This window comes from Salmo salar, chromosome ssa01, assembly GCF_905237065.1.
Source record: "Salmo salar chromosome ssa01, Ssal_v3.1, whole genome shotgun sequence".
NCBI classification, from domain to species: Eukaryota; Metazoa; Chordata; class Actinopteri; order Salmoniformes; family Salmonidae; genus Salmo; species Salmo salar.
Window position 1 is genome coordinate 145,048,034 of NC_059442.1, and position 24,365 is coordinate 145,072,398.

A 24,365-nucleotide genomic window follows, 5' to 3' on the forward strand; every position below is an offset into this window, starting at 1 on the left:
CTCTCTCTCTGTTTCTCTCTCTCTGTTTCTCTCTCTCTCTTTCACTCTCTCTCTTTCTCTCACACACTTTTACATAGATTTTTTCCCCAGTATTTTTGCCGTTTCACTCTGTTAATGCATTTAACAGATGGAATGGTTGAACGTAATCAACTCCCCCTTTCTCTCTTCTTTCAGTCGGCCTAACGAGTTCTCTGGCAGTAACTGTGGTAACTATGGTCAGTCGGTGCCCATTCCAGTTCCCACTCAGGTCCAAAACTACCACCGTATGGAGCAGAACCTCCATTCCCCCAGCCAGGACGGCTCCCCACGGTCAGTGTATGGGCCTTCAGAAAGTATTCGCACCCCTTGACTTTTTCCACATTTTGTTGTATACATTGTGGAATTACGTTTTTAGAATTTTTTTATTAGTATTCAACCTTTTTGTTATGACAAGCCTAAATAAGTTCAGGAGTAAACATTTGCTTAAAACCTCTCTGGGACATCTGGGACGCTAGCGTCCCCCCCACGGTACACACTATCAACAGCCAGTGAAATCGCAGGGTGGCAAATTCAAAACAACAAAAATCTCATAATTCAAATTTCTCAAACATACAAGTATTATACACCATTTTAAAGATAGGATTCTCCTTAATCCAACCACAGTGTCCGATTTCAAAAAGGCTTTACAGCGAAAGCATAAAATTAGATTGTTAGGACAGCGCTGAGACAAGAAAAACCACACAGCCATTTTCCAAGCAAGGAGAGGCGTCACAAAAAACAGAAATACAGCTAAAATTAATCACTAACCTTTGATGATCTTCATTAGATGGCACTCCCAGGACTCAATGTTACAAAATACATGTATGTTTTGCTTGATAAAGTTCATATTTATATCCATAAACCCCATTTTACATTGGCGCGTGATGTTCAGAAAATGTATTCCCACCAGAACTTCCGGTGAATGAGCACATCAATTTACAAAAATACTCATCATAAACGCTGATAAAATTTACAACAGTTATTGAAATAATTATAGATACACTTCTCCTTAATGCAACCGCTGTGTCAGATTTTAAAATAGCTTTACGGCGAAAGCACATTTTTCAGTATTCTGAGTACAGAGCTCAGCCATCAAAGCAAGCTATACAGTTACCCGCCAAGTTCTGGAGTCAACTAAACTCAGAATTAGTATTATAAATCTTCCCTTACCTTTGCTGATCTTCGTCGTCCCACTTCCACAAGAAATGTTCTTTTTGTTCGAAATCTCCATATTTATGTCCAAATACCTCCGTTTTGTTCGCACGTTCAGATCACTAATCCAAAGGCATAACGCAAGAGTGCAAAACCAGAGACGAAAAGTCTAATAATTCCATTACCGTTCGTAGAAACATGTCAAGCGATGTTTACAATCAATCCTTAGGGTCTTTTTAACATAAAACGTCGATAATATTCCAACCGGACAAAAGCGTATTCATTACAGAGGAAAAAGAAGGAGCGGCGTCCCCGCGCAGTAAACAACTCACTGGTCCCAGGCAGTCCACTGATTGACTGAGCTCCTATTCTCTGCCCAGTAACAGTAGATGCATGAAACAAGTTTCTAAAGGCTGTTGACAGCCAATGGAAGCCTTAGGAAGTGCAAAATGACCCCACAGACACTGTAGTTTGAATAGGGATTAGATAGAAAAACTACAAGCCACTTCCTGGTTGGATTTGTTCTCAGGGTTTTGCCTGCCATATGAGTTCTGTTATACTCACAGACATCATTCAAACCGTTTTAGAAACTTCAGAGTGTTTTCTATCCAAATCTACTAATAATATGCATATCCTACCTTCTGGGCCCGAGAAGCAGACAGTTTAATTTGGGCACGCCTTTCATCCGGACGTCAAAATACTGCCCCCTATCCTGGAGAAGTTAATTAACAAGTCACATAATATGTTGCAGGGACTCACTGTGTGCAATAATAGTGTTTAACATGATTTTTGAATGACTACCATATCTCTGTTCCCCACACATACAATAATCTGTAAGGTCCCTCAGTCTAGCAGTGTATTTAAAACACTGATTCAACCACAAAGACCAGGGAGGTTTTCCAATGCCTCGCAAAAAAGGACACCTATTGGTAGATGGGTAAAAAAAATTGATCCTGTTTGCAATAAGGCACTAAAGTAAAACTGCATGTTCTGAATAACAAACAAATTGTTATGTTTCGGGCAAATGCAACACATCACTGAGTATCACGAATCATATAATCAAGCATGGTGATGGCTGCATCATGTTATGGGTATGCTTGTCATCGGCAAGGACTAGTTGTTTTGGATAACAATAAACGGAATAGAGCTAAGAACAGTCAAAATCCTAGAGGAAAACCTGGTTCAGTCTGCTTTCCAACACACACTGGGAGACAAATTAACCTTTGCTTATCAAGAACCTTTGCTTACCAAGAAGACATTGGCCTAGTTACAAATTTGACTTAAATCGGCTTGACAATCTATGGCAAGACACAAAAATGGCTTGAAGAATTTTAAAAAAGAATAATGTGCAAATATTGTACAATCCAGGTGTGCAAAGTTCTTAGAGGCTTACCCAGAAAGACTCACAGCTGTAATCACTGCCAAAGGTGATTCTAACGTTATCTAATCAATTTGGAATTCATGCTGTAACAACAAAATGTGGAATAAGTCATGGGGTATGAATAGTTTCTGAAAGCACTGCAGATATACATGCATTATTTACACACACGCTTATATAAACCTATAGTCTCCTCTGTGGAACAGTAGTATAATTTCTGGCTTGGCGGTAATAGGGAATATTGTCTTATTTTGTGACTTCTCTGTTTCTCTCCCCACCACAGGTTGTCCACCCCAGTGCGCCGCTGTAGCAGCAATAGTTCACTGGGATTCGGAAGGACTGGCCCATCTCCGCCATACCCAGGAGGCCACGGGGCCTTGGCTGGCCTCCGCAGGCTGTCTGTAGGAGGGGCCAGACCCTTCCAGCTTTCACCTCAAGGTCTGCTAGAGTGCACTGATGTTTCAGAAAATGTCTCTCTTCTTTCTCTCCTCTTATTCTTCTTCTTTCTTTCCCCCCCTCTCTCATCTCCCTCTGTGTCTGAAGTGGGTACCATCCCTGAGCTGCCAGGGCAGGCGCACCCGCTGGGCACAGACACAGGTAGCGGAGGGTCGCAGGGCGGAGGTGAGAACCCGGAGTTCCCCTCCCTCTTTCCCTGTTCGTCCCCATAACTTCTGTGTTTTGTTAGTGGTGGATGTCATGGTTAAACTGGTCAGGGGCACTGGAGACTCTTGCTTTGTGGTATCCCAAGGTTATCCCTTTCCTGTTGGCTTGATCATTGCGGTTTAAAACTGACTTAAAGGAACCTTTTGATGTTTTACTTCCATGTGTCTTTCCCTCACCTTGTCGGTGTATATAGTTAGTCCCTCATCTAATATAATGTAAATTGACATTTCATTATTCACATTGTGTTGGAGTGTTGCACTGTTATTCCTCCTCTAACCTCTAACCCCTGTCCCTCTCCAGCTCTCCAGTTCCTCGACACGCGGTCTCCCCCCTCAGCAGCAAGGCCTGGTCACCCGGCTTCACAGCGCCCCATGTCTCCTCGAGGCTGCTAGCAGAGGCGGCCGGCAAAAGATCAGGAAGCAGCACTCGGACCCAGTGGTGGCCAATCACCAGGCAGGCATGGTGACTATGCGGCCCCTGCACTCTTCCCCCAGGCTGAGTGAACTCATGCAGCGCAGCCCCCTCCCCACCATTCTAGGATCTCCCTCTAGAGTGAGTTCATGTTTTGGACACCGCATCAAGTATAAGACCTATGCTTGTGTTTGCAGGAAACTGAGGTATCCAGCAAATGGCTTTAATCAGTCAATCCCACTGTCCATAGTCTTTATTCTCTACTTTGGCTGTGTCTTGCCTCTGACACTGACATCCTGTCTACAGGCCATCCCACCCTTTGAGTTTCCCAAACCTCCCAGCTCCCCCAACCTGGTGACCTTCCTGGCCCAGCAGGGCCTGGTTCTGGCCCCGCCTGGCAGCAGGACTGCCTCAGACCACAGGGACCCAGGACAGCCGCCCACTGGCCAGCTTGGTCAATACAGCCACAGGACCGCAGAGGACAAGAGCTTTGGCAGGTCTCAGAGTGCAGGTCGTCTGTCTGACATGTTGCTGATGGCTGCGTTTGGAGGGCCGCTGGGGGAGCGGGACAGCAGTGAGAACCTCGGCTCTAACAGAGGAGCCATAGACATCACAGGTGGGCTTAGTAGACCTGTTTACCAAGTTTTACGCTTCAGTAGATGACTACCTGAATGACTAAAGAGAGAGCTGCTATGTTCACCAACTAAGCTTGACTAGATATATATATCAGTGGAGATCCTTGTTTAAAATTAAGCAACTTCGTTGGTTCACTCTTTGTATGAATGTTCAGCAAGACAAAACAGATTTCCTCACTTAAACCTTTGAAAAAGGGACAAGGATCCCATTTTTTTCTAGATTAGATAAGGTGGAATATCATGCTAGTCAGTTTGATCAAGATAGAGGCTTTCAGTGTGGCGTTCAGCTTTGGTCTGTAACGGTAGCACATTTTGCGTGCAAAACCACACAAAGAGCCAATCATTTTTCAAGATTGCCTGTCTAAGTGGGTCAGTGAAAGTTGATTCTGATAAGATGGAAGTTTCCATAGTGGAATATTATGTTTCAACATACTAAAACATGAACTGTTTTTAACCCCTACTGTTGGAGGACATCAGGTTTTATTTCTACTGCTCTGCTAATAATATGGGCAAACTGGATGTTAAAAGCATGCATCTAACTACCAGCGTAAATCACTACTTGCTCCACTGCACGTAGCTAGGTCATGAGTTACCACGGTTCATACTCTCTGGCCTATGTGTTTCTGATGATTAGTGCTGTGTTTCTGTCCGCCAGCACCCTCTGGTGGTGGTGCCGTGGCTGCAGGCTCAGCCAGCCCAGCCCAGGTGGTGTTCACTCTGGGCTCCCCCGCCCAACAGCAGCACCCTACCACAGACCTCCAGGACCAGGCAGTACTCAGGTAAATTCTCAGCAGCCTGGTGATGTCATCCTTTACTCAGCACAGCACCACTGTAATGTGGTATCAACATAATTTTTTAACAATGATGAAAAACAGCAGTGGAGTATACAATGGCACAGTTTGGTAAAGGTTACAAATGGTACAATTTGGATATGGCAGTATGAAACTAAAATAAGGTTGTTTTAGACCATAAGAACCCCTTTCCCTCCTCCCACAATCCCAGGTCCCCATACACCTGACCCTCCCATCCCCCCTCCCCAGCTCCCACCTGCCGGGAAGATAGTGAGACCTCTCCTAGCTGTCCCACCACAAAATTAGAATGCCATCTCAGTGGCAACAATGTACACAATACATTTCCCTATGTTGGCCATGAACTAGTGCCTGTTACCCAGTGCCTGTTACCCAGTGCCTGTTACCCAGTGCCTGTTACCCAGTGCCTGTTACCCAGTGCCTGTTACCCAGTGCCTGTTACCCAGTGCCTGTTACCCAGTGCCTGTTACCCAGTGCCTGTTACTCAGTGCCTGTTCTGAGCTTCTTGCCATGCTCTAACCTCTACTTTCTATAGCAGGCTCCTCCAGCTCTATCAGCCCAGTGGGGTCCTTTACCAGCCGATATCAGACAGGCACCTATCTGGAGGGCTTCGAGGGTCCCTCCAGTCCACGCTACAGCTTCACGGACCCAATCACGGCCAACATGGGGGACCGGTCACCTTCCTGGCCCCTGAGCTGCCAGAGGAGACACTGATGGCGGTGAGAGGATGAGAGTGGGCATGGGGTGGGATGTGGGGTTGTTGCTGTCTGTCACTCAGTCTCTGCATGTTTCTTTCTGTCACTCTCTCTGTCTCTGCATGTTTCTTTCTCTCATTTCATCTCTGTGTCTGTATTAAGGAATGCTCGTTAGAGGGTGACACGGGAACAGGACTCCCGTGGGTCTTGCAGGTCCAGTGGTATTCCAGCAGGAATGGGAGTGAAGTTCTAGAGTCAAGTTTGGGACAGGACAGAATCGACAGTCCACAATAACGGGCAGTAGTTCTAAACAGAGTTTGTTTGGGGGGTTAATATGTAATGTGTGGATCATTTCAGAAGGAGACTGTGTGTAGGCCTAGTAGTTTACTTAATAGAAATCTATAAAAAAATGTATGGTCATTTTGCCCCACCCCCTCCTGTCGGCTCACTCTCGCTCCAGTTGTAGCCAGTCACTACTTTACCTCAAATGCACGCAGAGACTTACACAATTCCACATGTCCATATCCATGAGTTCATCCAACTGTGGGTAAGTACAAGGGCTGTCTTTAGAAAAGTTTGGTCATACGCACATCCTTAAAAACATAGTTGCAGGGCTAATAAAGAATACTAGTATAGAACATGAAGGCCCACACACTGTTAAAGCTCCCAATTCACTGCTTTCTTGACAATGTTTTCATTCGAAACAGATTCTCGTCAGGTCAAATAAAGTGCAAGAGCTGGCTTCGTTGCCAAAATCTCATGTGGTTATTATCACCTGTGTGCAGCCTAGGCAACTGTCTCGTGAGCGTGGAGCAGCAGCCAAACGCAGCAGTTGCTATGGCTACTCAAATGCAGAGCGGCTCTATCGCATTAGTGGAAACCAAGACTGTTCTCAGGGCATATTTGCCGGTTTTGAATTGCAGAAATGACTTTTCGTAGCAGGTTAGGAGAATTAACGTGACATGTTATGGTATAATTAGGTTTGTAATAGCGAACTTTGTAGTGGTCAATGTGAGTGACCTTGTCTCTCTCCATCTCTCTCCCTCTGACTGTCTGAGAGCAGCAGGAGCACACAGAGATCCTGAGGAGCCTTCGCTTCACCCTGGACTTTGCCTGCTGTCTGATGGAGGTTGCGGGAGTCAGGGGGACCGGGGCTGGGGCTGTGGCGGAGCAAGGGGACACCTCCCCACCCTCCCTCCTGCAGCAGCAGAGCCTGGTGGCAGACCAGATCAGCTCCCTCAGCCGGGAGTGGAGGTGAGAGCCACCAGCCAATAAAGCTCAACCAGTTCTACCAATATTACTGAAATGACTTTGTCCAGTATTTCCTTTTTATGGAAGAGGAGCTCTTTACAAATGGATGATAAAAGCAAGTCAGACTTGTTTACTGCTCACTTTGACATTCAGGGACACTTTGCGATGAGTGCAGCACTAGCTAAAAAACTTGCCATGAGTCTGATCTGTGTGTGTTTGTGTCTCAGCTATGCGGAGCAGCTGGTGTTGTACATGAAGACTGCAGAGCTCCTGTCGTCTGCCTTACACACAGCCATGGGAGCGCATCAAACAGGGCAAACTGTACCCCTCTGCTACTGTCAAACAAGGTAAGACCCAACAACCTTAGAACATGGCTGATTGGAGAAGCCAACATTTAAAGCCAACATTTACAGGAGGATATAACATTAAACCTAAGTAGTAGTTGATATATCAGTAAATTTTCTTGAGCCCAACCCTACTTGGAGTAGGTAGGCTCTCTGTCTGTATTTCCAACGTGAACACTGTTCCTCTCTTAACCCTCTCCTCTGTGACTGTGTGTTTAGTGGTGAAGAGACTAAACGAGCTTTTCAAGTCCAGCGTGTCATCCTGCCTCTCCCTCAACGCCCGGCTGGAGCGCTTCTTCTCCAGGAAGCACCGTCTCATGGACCACATTAACACCATCACCGCCGAGAGGCTGCTGTTCAGCCACACCGTTCAGATGGTGAGGGAGATACTGTGTTCAGCTCAACACCGTTCAGATGGTGAGGGAGACACTGTGTTCAGCTCAACACCGTTTCTGTCATCTCAGCATCTGATCTCTTCTTCACCCTCTCTACTAGGCTTGTGGTTGACTCGTTTCACCATTTATACAGCTACATGTTTTCATCAGCCACGTGCATATAGTGTGTAGCTGTCATAAAGTGATATTTGAGATAAGCTGATAATAAGGAGTATGATTGAGGTCATGGCTATTCACCCATGCTCCCAAATAGAATCCCTTGTCTTCAAACCCATTTGCAAACCTTTATCGTGGCAGTATTCCTCTCTCCTCTCTGACTTTGCCCACTAACTCCCCCTCTGTCTCTCCCCAGGTGCAGGCTGCTGCTCTGGATGAGATGTTCCACCAGGGAGAGGCGTCGGTGCAGCGCTACCACAAGGCCCTGCTGCTGATGGAGGGCCTCTCCCTGCTCCTCACCGAGCACGACGACATCCTCAGCGTTACCAAATGCAAGTCACCTCTCATCTCTCACCACAACCCCTTACCTAGAACTGGGGTAGCAAAATACTCTTAGCAAAAATGTGTATCTTTAATTTACAATCTGTCAGCTAAGGTATAGGGAAGGTCTTTGGTATATATTAAATAAAGAAGCGGCCCAAGGCAGCTGCCCTGCGGTATTCCACAGTTTAACACATGAGGGGAAGAAAATGAACATTTTTTTTACATTTTAGTCATTTTAGCAGACGCTCTTATCCAGAGCGACTTACAGTAGTGCATGCATACATTTTATACATTTTTTTTTATTCTCTGCACTGGCCCCCTGTGGGAACCATTGATATAGGTGGACTGTTTCCTGTCAGTTAGATATGACTGTACCCAATTCAATGCTACCTCCTTAAAACCATAATGCATTCAAAAAATATATATATTATTTTTTTACCCCCTTTTTCTCCCCAATTTCATGGTATCCAATTGTTAGTAGTTACTGTCTTGTCTCATCGCTACAACTCCCGCATGGACTCGGGAGAGGCGAAGGTCGTGAGCCATGCATCCTCCGAAACACAACCCAACCAAGCCGCACTGCTTCTTAACACAGCGCGCATCCAACCCGGAAGCCAGCCGCACCAATGTGTCGGAGGAAACACCGTACACCTAGCGACCTGGTCAGCGTGCACTGCGCCCGGCCCGCCACAGGAGTCGCTACTGCGCGATGAGACAAGGATATCCCTGCCGGCCAAACCCTCCCCTAACCCGGACGACGCTAGGCCAATTGTGCGCCGCCCCATGGGCCTCCCGGTCGCGGTCAGCTGTGACAGAGCCTGGGCTCGAACCCAGAGTCTCTGGTGGCACAGCTAACACTGCGATGCAGTGCCTTAGACCACTTCGCCACCAGGGAGGCATAATGCATTAATTTTGTCAAAATGATTTCATGATCCACTAAATGAAATGCTGCACTGAAATCTAAAAATAGTACACCCACAAACTTGCCGTTATCCATAGCATTGAGCCACTGGTCAGTCATGTCAACCAATGCAGTGGTAGTGGAATGGTTTTTGCCATAAGCATGCTGATTGGCTGTAATCAGATCATTATTTTCCATGTACTCCCATATTTGTCTACTCACAATACCCTCCAATATCTTACTGAGTGTAGGGAGTAGACTAATTGGTCGACTATTGGCAGGAGTAATGGGTTCTTTGCAGTCTTTCGGAATAGGACACAGTTTCGCATGCTTCCATAAATTTGCAAAAATCCCCTTTTCCAGTGACCAATTAAATATGTATCTCAGTGGAACTGCAATCTGGGGAGCAGCACAGCTAAGCAAAAATTGTCCATAAGACCATAACCTGTAGATTTCCCATCAGGTAATGACTTCAATAGGTTTAACACCTCCTCCACTGACACCATTTGCAGACTAAAAGAGCAGATCTTGTTGCTCATAATATGATCATCAATCCATTGGACAATAGCTTGTTTGGAAGAATGTATGTTTACATTGTTGCTCAGTAAATTAATTTTCTTAGTAAAAAATCTGCAAAATGATTGCCAATATTAACTGGTTTTGTTATTATTCTCCCGTCAAACTCCACACTAGATGGGCATGATGAGATAGATGTACCAAGTAAACCCTTAACTGTGTTCCGTACCTTTTTAGAACAATCAATAAAAGCATTGTTGTAAAATAACTTTTTTTCCTTTCGATTCAATTTAACTGCATAATTATGCAATGTTCTATAATTCTGTTCATCAATTCATCAATAAGTCTTTTGCTATATTTCTTTGAGAAAAAGCCTCACCCAGTTTATCATCAATCCATGGAGATGGACGAGCACCAACTGTACTTCTTCTTATACGGGCCAGTAAAAAAAAAAAAACAATGTATGAAATGTATGCATTCACTACTGTAAGTCGGTCTGGATAAGAGCGTCTGCTAAATGACTAAAATGTAAATGTAAATGATGGTCCATTACCTCAATCAGCAAATCAATAAAACATTCTGTAGCGTGATTTAAATCATCCTCTAGATAAATCAGCTCCCAGGTGGGAGGGGGTTGAGGGTAGCTGAAGGATGGGACTAAAACAAACAAACAAAAGAGAACAAATCTAATAAGACCGTATACCATGGGTATGACAAAACATTTATTTTTACTGCTCTAATTACGTTGGTAACCAGTTTATAATACCAATAAGGCACCTCGGTGGGGTTTGTGATATATGGCCAATATACCACGGCTAAGGGCTGTGTCCAGGCACTCCGCGCTTCGTCGTGCATAAGAAGAGCCCTTAGCCGTGGTATATTGGCCATATACCACACCTCGTGCCTTATTGCTTAAATATACTGTGTCTGTAAAATGTACGTATAGCTGGAAGTAGAAGCCTAAGTATTGTTGTCCATTAGTTTTCTCCAGTCGGGAGGGGTGATAGGGTTAGGGGAAAATAATAAAGGAACATATATCTTCATAGAACACCATTTTATTTCCATGGCTACAGGAATGCAATTTCACACTAAATACTGTTGTTTACTTAGCTCAGTGACTTGTCCCTTTGACCATATCCATTGATTACTACTACTTCTAAACCCCCATCTCCCCGTTCTCTCTCTGCAGGTAAGGAGTGCATCGAGCGTCGCCTCACAGCACTACAGTCAGGGCTCTGCGTCTGAGGACTCTGCTCAGCACCCATGGATGCTGCTAAACTATGATGTCAGTCATTCTGGACAGACACCACCATGCCCATTCAACCTGACCCCTCCCTACCAACTCAATATCCTCCCTCCACCCGCTAGTTTCCATGGAGATGCCAGCCAGTGGGGTGTGTGTGTGTTATGAAGGGCCTGGACTGAGTATGCTTGGGACTGGTGACGCTGGTCTCTCATACTCACAGTGGAGCCTGTGACTGCCTGGTTGATGTTGGAGATGAAGGGCTTGTGAGAAGGCCACTACACACTCCTCCGTGTGTCAGACAGGACCCCACTACACAGACTGAGTGTGTTAACTATTCATTTCTGTGCAGTGTCCCATACACACAGCCTCTTACCGTCAGTAACGCTGCCCTGAGCAATCACAGCCACGCAGTCTGCCGGAGGATTCTACTGCAGTCACAGACACGCTCCATTTGATCCTGTCAATAATTCAGCGCTAAGCAATCACAACTAGACCCTCACTCCTCTTAAGACATGAGGTATCACTCTATAAGAAGCCACTCTGTGTAAAAATGTTCATCTCAACCCCTATGCGGGGCATTGAGAATAGTTGTGCTATTTTTAGTTTGGCTTGTAATGGTGATGTGTGGACAATAGTATAGCGTGATATTACAGTGAGTGGGCTTAACTTGTCAACCATCTGTTTGCCTCTTTTTGGTTTCTTTGATGGTTTACATTTGATTTAGATTTTTTGTCATTTTCAAGGAAACCAGAAGAGTTTAAGAGCGTTAACACAATTGTATGGCCTGTCACAGCCCACAGGCCTGTGTGTGGAGAAAAAAATGTGTTGTTATTGACCCAGCTTAATGTACATTCCTTTGATAGAACCATATAAAGGTGCTGTTACATAAGTATTGTACTTTATTCATCCCTGTCTGTGACAATTTGTTGACGCTAAGTTTGCCGTATTAAGAATGACAATGTTGCCCTTTTGGACCCAGCAGAAACATTATTTTGACCATAAACAGGAGAATGTAGAGAGGATTGCTGTATGTGCCACTTCTGGGCCTTGACAGGAAATGGACCTCACTGAGCATTTCCTTTTGACCAAAGTGTTTGATATGGCTGCCATGGTGGAAGAACAGCTGGAACTGCATAAACCCATTGAGCTTTTTAGTCTGAGTGCTTGAGATGGATCATTTTATTAATATTTCCTGAAGTTTGTAGCAAATATTGTTATTTTAACCAGTGAAGGCCAGGAATAGCACTTTGTAGACCAATCAGACAAATGGATATTGCCCAAATTGAAAAATAAACCAATTTGCACTGATCTGACCAAACACGTGAGATTTAGTTGAGCTTTATTTATTGCATATTTTCCCATTCAAACTTCTTATCGGAGTACAGCAATCACAATCAGTTTGTAAGACATGTTGGCAGTAGAGTAGCAGCCCCTGTGATGACTACACCAGGGATTGATTACTGGTGTTTGGTGTTATAGCACTGTGTTGAGGTTTATCAGTACTGTACAGAAGGAAGAGTGAAGGTGACTTATAAGATGTACATGAAACATTATATGTTGAGTTTTTCATGTACATATTGGGAGAGATTTCAGTTTATATAGAGTAATTTCTATGGGTTTTATTGTAGTTTTAGGCGGTTTTGTTAGGTTTATTCATAGTCAGATGTCTAAGTGTGATGGGTGTCTGAATCTTGACAGGGAAATGTCATAAGCTATTACATTTTGAAAGGTGCCTTTGAGAAGAAGACCCCCCCCCTAAAAAAAATCCGCTACATTTGTACACTGAAAAATATTTGTTGTTTTGAGTGTGTTTGTTTCCTTTCACAGTAGCCAAAATGAGGACTGATGCTTGGAGTTTATCGAATTGTAGTGTATCGGTTGTTGAATTTATATTTGCTGGAAAGAGTTTTGCTTGAGGTGGGTGGATGTTTCCCTAACCACAACTCTAGGACCACATCATTGTAATCCCAGCAATAACAATTTGGGGATAGATAAAATATCTGACAATATATCTGACAGTGCAATGGACCAGTGGTTAGAAGCAACTTCTACCCACTCCAAAAAGCTTGCGTGTTTCGTGTATGCATTTGTGTGAAACAGTGTTTGTGAAAGAGTGAATGGCTTTTATATTTCCTCACTACAGGGAACTAACAGAAACGAGAGCAGTCCTGCAGCTCTGTTGCATATCGAGCTATGGATCCTACCTGATCGCCTTGTTCGTCATGGGTAGAGCAGTATGAGGAAGGGAGCATTTTCCCCTGTGAAGATTCTGTCTGAATATTTTGGTTTCCCCATATATGCTTTCTTGCCTTTTCCTTTCACCAGTCAGTAAAAATTGTATTTTTGTTCTTACTTTGACATGTTTAATTTGCATACAGCGTATGTCAATGCATTAATGTCTAGTTTATATTATACACATTCCAGATTATTATGTCATGTCTAGTGACCCATATGCTTCTTGTCACCCAGTGTGATTCCTACTGATCAGCTAGTATAAAGTGGGAAATGTTCAACGAGTGGCTGGTAGCAAGGCAATGGTAGACCTTTAAGCTTTTTATGCATGTGTCACTTTTTTGTTTTGTTTCTTACGATTAGTAGCCTAAAGCCACATAAATGTCAAATAAATCACTCTGTAGAAGAATTACAACTTAGAAGGTGGTTAATTGAAAAAGCCCATGAAGTAAAAGCTTGATCTGCACGCCAATGCTTAGGTGACACTAAAAATACACACCCACTTTCATAAGGGATATCGCTGAAAAAACAAGGTTTTGCCATACAACTTGAGAGGTTTGCAGTTTTGCTTTATAAATGCAGTATACCTGCAAGTTTGTTCCACACTGCTAATTTACCTTACTATCTCAGACTCTGCATCACTTGTAAATAAGGATTATAAAGTAAGTTATTGCTCTGAATGTGTTTCTATTACAAAGCATGGACAGAATTTCCCCCACACACACCACACACACACACACATCTTTCCAAAGAATAGTATTACAACAAATACTACATTTCCCTACAGTAAATTCTAGATTTTAGTCAGAGTTACAGTGAGCTCCAAAAGTATTGGGGCAGTGACACTTATTTTTCTTTTTTTACTCTGATCTCCAGCTCTTTGGATTTGAAATTATACAATGACTACAAGGTTAAAGTGCAGACTGTCAGCTTTAATTTGAGGGCATTTTCATCTATATCGTGTGAATGAACCGTTTAGAAATTACAGCACTTTTTGTACATAGTCCCCCCAAAAATTTTGGGACAAAATTCACAGGAGGCTGCTGAGGGGAGAACGACTCATATTAATAGCCGAAACAGAGCAAATGGAATGGCATCAAACACCTGAAAACCATGTGTTTAATGTATTTGATACCAGTCCACTAATTCCGCTCCAGCACATTCTCCCCAATTAAGGTGCCACTTATACGTATATTAAAGTAGTTCAATGTTTTGTTATATGGGCCCATATTCCTAGCACACCGGGATTACGTCAAGTGTGTGTGAGTCTACAAACTAGTTGGATGCATTTGTTGTTTGTTTTGGTTGTTTCAGATTATTTTGTGCCCGATAGAAATGGTAAATAATGTATTGTCATTTTGGAGTCACTTTTATTGTAAATAAGAATAGAATATGTTCTGAAGACTTCTACATTCATGTGGATGCTACTATGATTATGGATACTCCTGAATAATGATGAGTGGGAAAGTTAGATGCACAAATATCAAATAAAAGTGACTCAAATTACACAATACATAATTTACCATTAATTTCTATTGGGCACAAAATAATCAAACAACAAATGCACAAGTTTGTAGAGTCACAAGCTTGATGGAATCATTGCGTTCTAGGAATATGGGACCAAATACTACACTTTTGACTACTTTAATACACAAGTCCATTTGTCCCAATACTTTTGGTCCCCTAAACTGGGGAGACAGTGTACAAAAAGTGCTGTAATTACTAAACAGTTAATACCATCAAATGGAAGCTGTCAGTCTGCACTTTAACCTCAGTCATTGTATCATTTCAAATCCAAAGTTCTGGAGTACAGAGCCAAAACAACAAATCTCACTGTACTTTTGGAGCTCACTGTATATCTCTGACTGTTGTACATTTAAGCCTGTAAAAGATAAAGAACTATACACATTTAAATGTCTGTGTGATGTATCATTTTTTTGGTTTAAAATAATAAAATTGTGCAAGAAATGAAGTTGTTTTACTAGTGCATGTGGTTAATTTGATTGTGTTTTATATTCTAAGAAGTTGAAGTTCCAATGTTATACTTCTGGAGGTGTGCAACAAACTCTGAAATGTAATTGAAAGGATGTTAGTCTAGCTACTTCTATACTTACAACATTATTGTATACTGAATAAAAATAGAAACAACAATTTCAAAGATTTTACTCACTTACAGTTCATATAAGGAAATCAGTCAATTGAAATAAATTCATTAGACACTAATCTATGGATTTCACATGACTGGAAATACAGATATGGAACAGTTGGTCACAAGAACCTTAAAAAAAGGTAGCTGTGTGGATCAGAAAAACAGTCAGTATTTGGTGTGACCAGAATTTGCCTCATGCAGCACAATCTCCTTTGCATAGAGTTGATCAGGCTGTTGATTATGGCCTGTAGAATGTATTCCCACTCTTCAATGGCTGTGTGAAGTTCCTGGATATTGGCTGGAACTTGAACAACGCTGTCGATCCAGAGCATCCCCACAATTTCATCAACTGTCCAGGTGGCTGGTCTCAGACCATCCCGCAGGTGAAGAAGCCAGAAGTGGAGGTCCTGGGCTGGCGTGGTTACATGTGGTTGGCAGTTGTGAGGCCAGTTGGACGTACTTCCAAATTATCTAAAATTAAGTTGGAGGTGGCCTACGGTAGAGAAATGAACATTAAATTCTCTGGCAACAGCTCTGGTGGACATTCCTGCAGTCAGCATGCCTATGGCATGCTCCTTCAAAACTTGAGACATCTGTGGCATTGTGTTGTGTGACAAAACCACATTTTAGAGTGGCCTTTTATTGTCCCTAGCACAAGGTGCACCTGTGTAATGACCATGCTGTTTAGTCAGTTTCTTGACATGCCACAACTGTCAGGTGGATGGATTATCTTGGCAAAGGAGAAATGCTCACTGACAGGGATGTAAACAAATTTGTGCACAAAATTTGAGAGAAATAAGCTTTTGGTGTGTGTGGAACATTTCTGGGATCTTCTATTTCAGCTCATGAAACATGGGGCCAACACTTTACGTTGCATTTATATTTTTGGTTCAGAATAATTGTATCCATTGGCATGTTATAATTTCAAGATATGAAGAAACATTGTGTAGCGTTCTTTCAGCTGTTTAAAAGTAGTGTAACGACCCTGGGTTTATAACCGCGGATATCGACTCTGCCGCTCGAGAATGTTTTTGCGGCACAGTCGATAGTGCGCCGGACTTCGGGCTAGAAGGTCGAGGGTTCGAGACCTGCTCCCTGCCTGTTTCATTACATTGTAACGACCCTGGGTTTATAGTATTTTTGCAGTAGTGGAAGAAGTTTAAAATGATTTATCTTGCTACATCCATTTTAGGACTTCTACATTAATTATAAGTAACCATTCATTGATCCTGGAAGAATATAATTTATGTCTCGTGAGCTTAGATCAACTGTTGTACCCCATCAGAACCCAACATATAAGCTTGTTTTACTCCAATGTTTGTAAACAAAGTAAATGCAAACAAACACTATATGGCCTCAAACCCTGGTTAAAACTATAATGTTGATATCATCGGTTGTCAGTTTTGCAACCATAGATTTGTATTTGAGTGGTTTACACATCCCTCAGTATTTCTACCTAAATGGAGGGACGGGGACAAAACTCTTGGCGTTTCAGAGTAGGGCACTGGTTAAAGGTGTTATCTTTTGTTTCACGTTGGACATAGAGGCTATGTGGTTTGGGGATAGCATTCCAGGAGTGGTAGATGCACGTCGCTTAAATCGAATGATAGACGGAAAGAAGGAACTAAGCCTATCGGTTTTACTGTCATTTGATGAAGTGGTTCTCCCGATTTATGTAAAAGTTGGGTATGTGAAATATGCTGTGAGACCCTATGTACAGAAATTGCTGCAGTGGTACAAATGTAAAACATTGGACACGTGGAAAGTGTTTGTCGAAAGAATAAGTATGTAGTAGTTGAAGAGTCAGATTAAGCATGTTTCTGTAGTTGTGATGGGAATCACGTTCCCAAGTCCCCAGAGTGCCCTGTAAGGATGAAGGTCGCAGTAGCTAGGATCAGGACTATCAAGCAGGTTTTCTATGTAGAGACAGTGAAAATTGCTGATGGAGTGAGTAGAGTAGAGATGGTAGTGGATGTCCCACATCTGCAGTGAATGCCATGCAGGAGAAGGATCCCGACACACGAACAGTGAAGATGGTGGACTTAGTTGCGTTTATAGTGCAAGTGATAAATTGCACTAGTCAAACAAATCAGAAATCTAAGAAGCTTGACATTGTTGTGAAAGCGGCAAGTCGATTTCTGGGTCTTTACAGCCGAAATGTTACACAGACTACTGAATGAAGAGGTTCCTGTGCTGTGTATAGATCTGAATAGGCATTTAAATCCTACTGAAGGAGTACAGTGTTTTGTTTGACATGCAGCGTGCATTTGCTTTGTGTTTTTTTGTTTTTGGTAATTAGTATGAATTTGTTCATCCAAAACATATTTCGTTTTTGGGGTATTTTTACTACCTCGTAGAATAGGTGGCGGCAATACATCTAATGAGTGTAGTCTGCCAATAAACCTCGAAGAAGAATACGAGCAAGGCGCATGCGGTGTTTGTTTGGGGCTTTTGCTAGCCTAGCCGTGTAGCAAGCTGTGCATCCCTGTGTGAAACGATCAACCAAATAGGCCTTATTCTAACATCGGAAGCAGGCTACTGTAGTTAGGTGTCTCTCTAATTCCTTGTTGTGTTATATTTTATGTTAGAGGCAGGTCAGGTCGTTGTCTATATAGTTAGCTCAACTAATCCACATAAAATGACTGATCAATCATCACTGCTGCTTCGAAAACAACTGGCAGGTAAAATAGCTCGCTACACAACCGTTAGCTAACTTAACGTTAAACTACCACGCTTTTTACCGTTACCTTTCTACCTAACGTTAGTGGCTAATGACTTGTAATCGAATTGTGTTGGTTTTGCTTGTATTGAATATGTCAACTTAGTTAGCTATTTATGGCTAGTAGCTACGCAATGCAAATCCACAGCTGATAAATGTTTAGCTAGCTAACGCGTGACATACCACTTCTTTGCTTGTAGCTAGCCTGCAAGCTGGCTAGTTAACTAGCGAAACACAACATTGATGGTAACGTTAACACGTTAGTAGCTATTTCGCTAAGGCTTGTCGAGTAGTGTACCAGTTAGGTCACTTCAAAGCCAGCTGTCTCAAACTAAATACATTTCCATTGTAACTGGTCCGCGTTAGCTAACTGAGTTAGTTGAATTCCAGTAGGATGTTTGAGAAAAGCTTGACAACACACATGGCTAACGTTACAAGTAAAGCACATTTTCAAGGTTGGGGTATTGGGTAACGTCAGCGTGTTTGTTTACCCTTTTTAGAGCTCAACAAGAACCCTGTGGAGGGATTTTCTGCCGGTCTCATAGACGATGATGACATCCATCAGTGGGAGGTGGTCGTTATTGGCCCTCAAGATACATTATTGTGAGTATGTTTTACTAACTTGGTGTGTTTGGAAGTCATTTGCCTACTTAGCTACCGTCCATCTGATTTGAAAAAAAATCTCATCTTCTCTTTACAGTGAGGGTGGTTTCTTTAAAGCCTACCTGACCTTTCCCCATGACTACCCTCATAGGCCCCCGAAGATGAAGTTCATCACAGAAATATGGCATCCCAATGGTAATTGGTTTCATGTGGTATTCTTACTTACTTAGGCCTTTGTATTCCTTGTGGAACATAGGCCATCGTGGAACGCTTCCAACCCTTTCTGTGCGTGCCCCTCTTTCACCCCAGCTGCCAAACTAACCCAGATTTAGATGCTAGATTGTGGAGACATAATTTATAGATCGGCAGGTAAGGGTGCTCTTGAGCGGCTAGGTGTTCTTTACTCTTCGGCCATCAGATTTTCCACCAATAGACACATCACTGCACTCTGTACTCATCTGTAAACTGGCCCTCTCTGTATACCAGTGCAAGACCCACTGGTTGATGCTTATTTATTAAAAACCCTCTTGGGCCTCACTCCCCCTGTCTAAGATACCTACAGCAACCCTCATCTTCCACAGACAGCACCCATTCTGACAGTCACATTCTGTTAAAGGCCCACATCCCTGGATCGCTCCTCTTTTCAGTTCCCTACAAAAAAAACACTCAAACTGGACAGTTTTATCTCTATCTCTACACTCTGACACTTGTGGCTGCGTCTTGTTTTTTGTCTCTACAATTTTGTGCTGTTGTCTGTGCCTAACAATGTTTGTGTTGCCGTGTTGTCTTAGGTCTCTCTTTATGTTGTGGTGTCTCTTGTCCTGATGTGTGTTTTGTCCTACATTTAAATTGTTTATCCCAGCCCGTCCCCATAGGCCTCTTGCTAGGCTGTCATTGTGAATAATAGTTTGTTCTTTGACTTGCCTGGTTAAATGAAGGTTAAAAATAAAATGTGCCATCCTCTCTAGGCCTAGCGATGTCAGACCATCTGCTATGTGCTTGGTCTCTAGGTGGTTTTAGGTCTTCCTCTTTAGCGGTTGCCTTGTGGGTTCCATGTTAGGGCCTGTTTTGTGATTGATTTGTTTCTTCTTAGTGTGTGTCCTATCCAGCACCACTTCCTCCTTTTTTAAGTTGTGCTTCTATTGGGACCTGTTTTTTAATTTCCCACAGCTTGATGTTGCTGATGCAGTCTGGCCAGTGGACTCCCAGAAGTCGTCGAAGACAGTGGTTAATGAATGACTTTAGTTTGTTCAGCGTGTTCGTAGTAGTTATCCATGTTTCAGATCCGTACAGAAGAATGTATTTGACATTTTGAGTTTGTCTTCAGTTTTATTTCAAGTCAGTTTTGTTTCATGTGCTATACATCTAGCTAAAGATCTGTGTTTGTCAGCTGGTCAGCACAGGTTATGATTCCTGTCCTCCCCCTCTCTCTCAGTGGCAAAGAATGGTGACGTGTGCATCTCCATTCTGCACGAGCCCGGAGAGGACAAGTTTGGCTATGAGAAGCCTGAGGAGCGCTGGCTGCCCATCCACACTGTAGAGACCATCATGATCAGTGTCATCTCCATGCTGGCTGACCCGAACGGCGACTCACCCGCCAACGTGGACGCAGCCGTTAAGTCCCATAAATTCAGACATACATCCTCAGACGGGGGAAATATGCATTCCATTCAGTTAGAAAAAGCTGAAATTATGGTGCTAGTTTGTTTTTAATGGTCTCAATGTGAAATTTCACTGCTCATGATTAGTCTTGAAATTTGGTAGTAGTGAGGGATACTCCACCATTTAGTTGATTGTAGTGATTGTTAAACCCAGGGTTTTGATGTACAATTGTATTGTGCCCTGCAGAAGGAATGGAGAGAGGATCCTTGCGGCGAGTTCAAGAGGAAGGTGGCTCGCTGTGTACGAAAGAGTCAGGAGATGGCGTTTGACTAGGCCGCCTCCTCTACACAAACCCAGTGAGTCCCTTTCTGGATCCACACAGCTATAATCTCACTCATGTTGCAGAAAGTGAGACTCATTCAGTGCCTTGGTTGGTCACTAAATAATCTTCCATTTGGTTTCCTAGTCAGTCTTGATGCTCCTTTGATTGTCTGTTATATTTTATGTCTGCAAGCTAACGGTTCTTTCTTTTTTAGCTATTTTTACCTTGGCGAATACATCATGTCACTCTTCAATAAAGACTTTTGCACCAGTGTTCTGCTCTTAGGAAGATGTGGAATAAAAAGCCAGCCCTTTTCTTTAGATGTGTAAATAGGGTCAGGGTCAAGTAAATGTCTGGAGATAAACATCCCCCTCATGGTTATCGTCCAGTTTTCTCACCTTATACTTATTTATTTAGATGATAATGACAATTCAAGATGTGTGGTTTTTGTTTTGATGAGCTTGTTCTTTATTTTCAACCTGCCACTGAGCCATCTATTTTAGACTTGTCTCTTATGCAATTTTCGAGTTCAGAGCATTTGAAGAGATTGTTACCAACAGGCTTTCCTTGCCCGTTCTATACCTCTGGAAGCCCATCCCCTCAAGTGTTCTGCAAAGTCCTTTCACAGGGGTCAATACACTCTGCTGCCTTAAGTTGTTTCCCCTGTAAGCAAAGGAAACTGTCTCCAGTGATGTCAACATACATTTCTGTGTTTGATCAATATATTTTTGGGGATAAACCAAAAACATTAGCATGAGAACAGAGAATATTTTTTTGTAATAAAGATCATCTCTAAAATGTAATTTTTTTGTGTATGTAAATATATTCTGTATCAAATTAGTTGTTGTTTGTGTACTTGATTCTCCTTGCTGTTATAGCTTAGAATTTTTTTTAAGGACATGTCATTTTGCCCTTTGTCTATTCTTGTGAGTGAATCAATTTAGCTTTGGTCATGTTAACATGTACACAGAAAAGTAATCTTATTTTAGATTTGGCTCAGCCTTTTTGTTTGAAAGGTGTTTTGTGTGATGAATGAAGTGATGCCACTTTTGGTTGAAAGTTTACTCAAGTATTGACATTTTATCCTGTGCAAGTGGATTAGACTGGCCATCCGCAACAATTTCGAACCCAAGAGGTGCTTTTTGCGTTTTACGCAAGTGTAATGCAAAATATCTGATAATGGAAGTGGTGATGGATTGTTAGAACAAGAAATAAAACTTGTAGCTCAATAGTTCTATTCACCTGTGTGATGTGAAGGCTAACATGAGTTGTGAAATTGTAGGCATTTACACCCACAGTTAATGTCTAAAACTTGAGCCCAATAAAGTTTTGAAAATGATCATCTTCATGTTGATTTACACAACGCTGTTCTTACATTTTGTCAAAGATCGACAGGTACACGTCTAACTTTAACGCATTAAGCACCAGCTTAACATGATCAATGAAACAATAGCACGTCCATTTCTTATTCAGTATAAAATCATCTTAGCCACACGAAAGTGGAGGCCCAAAAAATCCATCTGCCTTGCATTAGTTTAGAATAACCTCCAGCGGTCCTGAGTTGTCTACTGTCCAGGAGCTGAAAGGCTTTTGTTCATGAACTGTTTCTTGACAAAGCACATCCACCACTGAAAAAGAAGAGGTCACAGTCCAGGTTAGTCCATTAAAAGCAGTTCAATTAAGTAATCGGCAATTTCACTTTTATCAATGTTAGTACACTTGGGATTTAGTGTGACAGATAGGGAGGTCAAATATTAGTCTCACCTTGCTGGGTTTGTCTGACTGGGGGTCAAACACACGGTCACACAGCCTCAGCCCCGTCTCCTGGCGGATCTGCTGCAGGTACGCCCTCATGGTCTCTGATCAGGGACAACCAGAGACCAAATCAGATCAATTAAAAATAAATGATTAACGTACTACTGGCATTCCCACATCTCATCCTGCAAGGACTTGTGCTAACGCTCCTTACCCTCTTCCTGCTTGTTGCTAGGCTTTGCGTACATGGCGTTGAGAGGGAAGCCAGGTTCTCCAGGGATGGGGAAGTTAGTGATGCCCAGAGTGTACATTTCCTTCTCTCCCTGACCCCTGGAGCTGCACTGCAAACACAAAGAATTTGGGAGGGGAGTTCACAATACAAATGTCTTTCTTTGCATTATTCTGAGGACCTAACATTCTATAACTTAGGGAGGGGTTATTTGGATTCATTAGCCATTTAGTTTATTAGAAAATCATGTTGGCAATCAAATCAGATTCAGTTACCTTCTGTAGCTTCTTCAGACATTCAGAAATGTAAAGGGTGACGTAGATCAGTGTCCTGTCTGCCTCGTTCTGGGAAGGGGGACAGGTTGTTAACTCCAGGAATACACCAAGCCTTTTGTATTCTCATTACTACTGACTTTAGTCTATCTGTTATCTGATAACAATATGATGTATGTATGGTGTATGCGAGCAGAGCCTAGTTTCAGTCACCATCCAACTTATGGGCAGCATTGGTTAGAATGCTAACAGTGCTATGAGAAGATTGTATTGCCGATATTGTATTGGCAATATTCAGAGGCAGGCTGGGGCATGTTGGAAAACTAGGGCCAAAGCACTGTAGCAAGAGGCCTAAAGGGTAGGTACTGTAAAAAAAAAAGTAACTTCATTAAAACATAGACAGTAGTCCTTACACGTCAGGTGACTACTTTTACAGTCACCATTTTACTCAGACAATAAAATAATTCAGTTTTCCCTTACCTTGATTTCATAATTCTTAAAGAAGACATTGGCTTTGAAATAGTAGATGGCCTCATCAATGATGTCAGAATCTTTGGCTGAAATAACAAGAGTATTGAGTATACAGGAAGTTAGGGAATGATGGACAAATTCTTCAAAATAAAGAGAATGAACACGCGACTGACTCATGACACCAAATAAGGAAGAAACATGCAACCACATTCAGAAGCGAATGAAAAAAATGTGCAGTTTGAAAGAGTATGGATAGCCTAATTATAAATCACAGAAAACTTTTTCGTATCACATGAACTTTGTCCATTATTGTAGGCTATTTTCTAAACACCATGTGTGAATGGTACGAGTTTGCAAGCTGAAACGTACTCTCTTTTGCTGCAGGGCCCTTGAACTGGGTTTTTAGTGGCAGCATAGCCATGTTCCCCACCATCTTGGTGTCCCCATCCATCAAGCCAGAGTGGTACGCCTGTAAAACAAATTGAAAAAGTTGATGTTTGTATAGTATAATGGCCCTTTCGTGAGATTAAGAATGTGTTCTTAACTGTCTTGCCTCGTTAAATAAAAAATAAATAAACAAGATGAGAAGCCTGATAGCTGTCAATAATACTAGTAGTTACGAGATTAGCTAGCCAATTTAGAAGCTAGCCATATTAGCTGCACGCGCTAACATGTTAATTTGCTAGTTTTCATTTAAATTGGCAACTAGTCTGTCTCACTATCATGCAATATTGTACATCAAATTACGTAGCCAATTTCTTCTGGGGAGGCAAAGGCATCACCAATAGCTAGCAATTCTACTGTCTGTACGTCATTAGGGTGGATACATGCACAATTATCATACAAATAATCACATTTCAGTATTGCTACACACTTGATAAAGGTTGTTCATTTAAGAGGTGTTCATATTGTAATTTACTTACCGGCATTTTGAGAAATAAACGTCAATCTTTTAACCCAGCAAAATAAAAATATATCGTTTTCCAGAACACTGCTTCCGCCTGTCCCACCCAACAGAATTACAGGAAGTGGCCAGATGAGGTGTGTAGAATATTTGAATGGCCACAGGGTGGTGCCAATTTAACATTTTCATAGCAATACTTGTGTGAAAACTTTG

General features: G+C 42.4%; 2 protein-coding genes and 1 pseudogene across 3 annotated transcripts; 2 read left to right on the forward strand and 1 right to left on the reverse strand.

Moving 5' to 3' along the window:
* The window catches only part of LOC123725540 (serine/threonine-protein kinase ULK1-like), a 33,778-nt pseudogene extending 20,243 nt beyond the window's left edge, over window positions 1-13,535 (forward strand).
* Window positions 13,536-17,666: 4,131 nt separating this feature from the next.
* On the forward strand, window positions 17,667-21,860 carry ub2g1 (Ubiquitin-conjugating enzyme E2 G1). Of its 2 annotated transcripts, XM_014133923.2 has the most exons (6): window positions 17,667-17,956; window positions 18,495-18,597; window positions 18,695-18,792; window positions 20,033-20,211; window positions 20,446-20,555; window positions 20,736-20,792. In XM_014133923.2, exons 1-5 carry the CDS (start codon window positions 17,857-17,859, stop codon window positions 20,530-20,532), a joined length of 567 nt encoding a protein of 188 aa, XP_013989398.1. In that variant the 5' UTR covers window positions 17,667-17,856; the 3' UTR covers window positions 20,533-20,555; window positions 20,736-20,792.
* LOC123725542 (actin-related protein 2/3 complex subunit 3-B) lies at window positions 21,569-24,305 on the reverse strand. The gene is made up of 7 exons (XM_045691642.1): window positions 24,172-24,305; window positions 23,618-23,717; window positions 23,258-23,334; window positions 22,781-22,849; window positions 22,491-22,617; window positions 22,286-22,380; window positions 21,569-22,149 (listed from the first exon to the last, which is right to left on the reverse strand). The coding sequence occupies exons 1-7, from the start codon at window positions 24,175-24,177 to the stop codon at window positions 22,087-22,089; spliced, it is 537 nt and encodes a 178-aa protein (XP_045547598.1). The 5' UTR covers window positions 24,178-24,305; the 3' UTR covers window positions 21,569-22,086.
* Window positions 24,306-24,365: the final 60 nt, after the last annotated feature.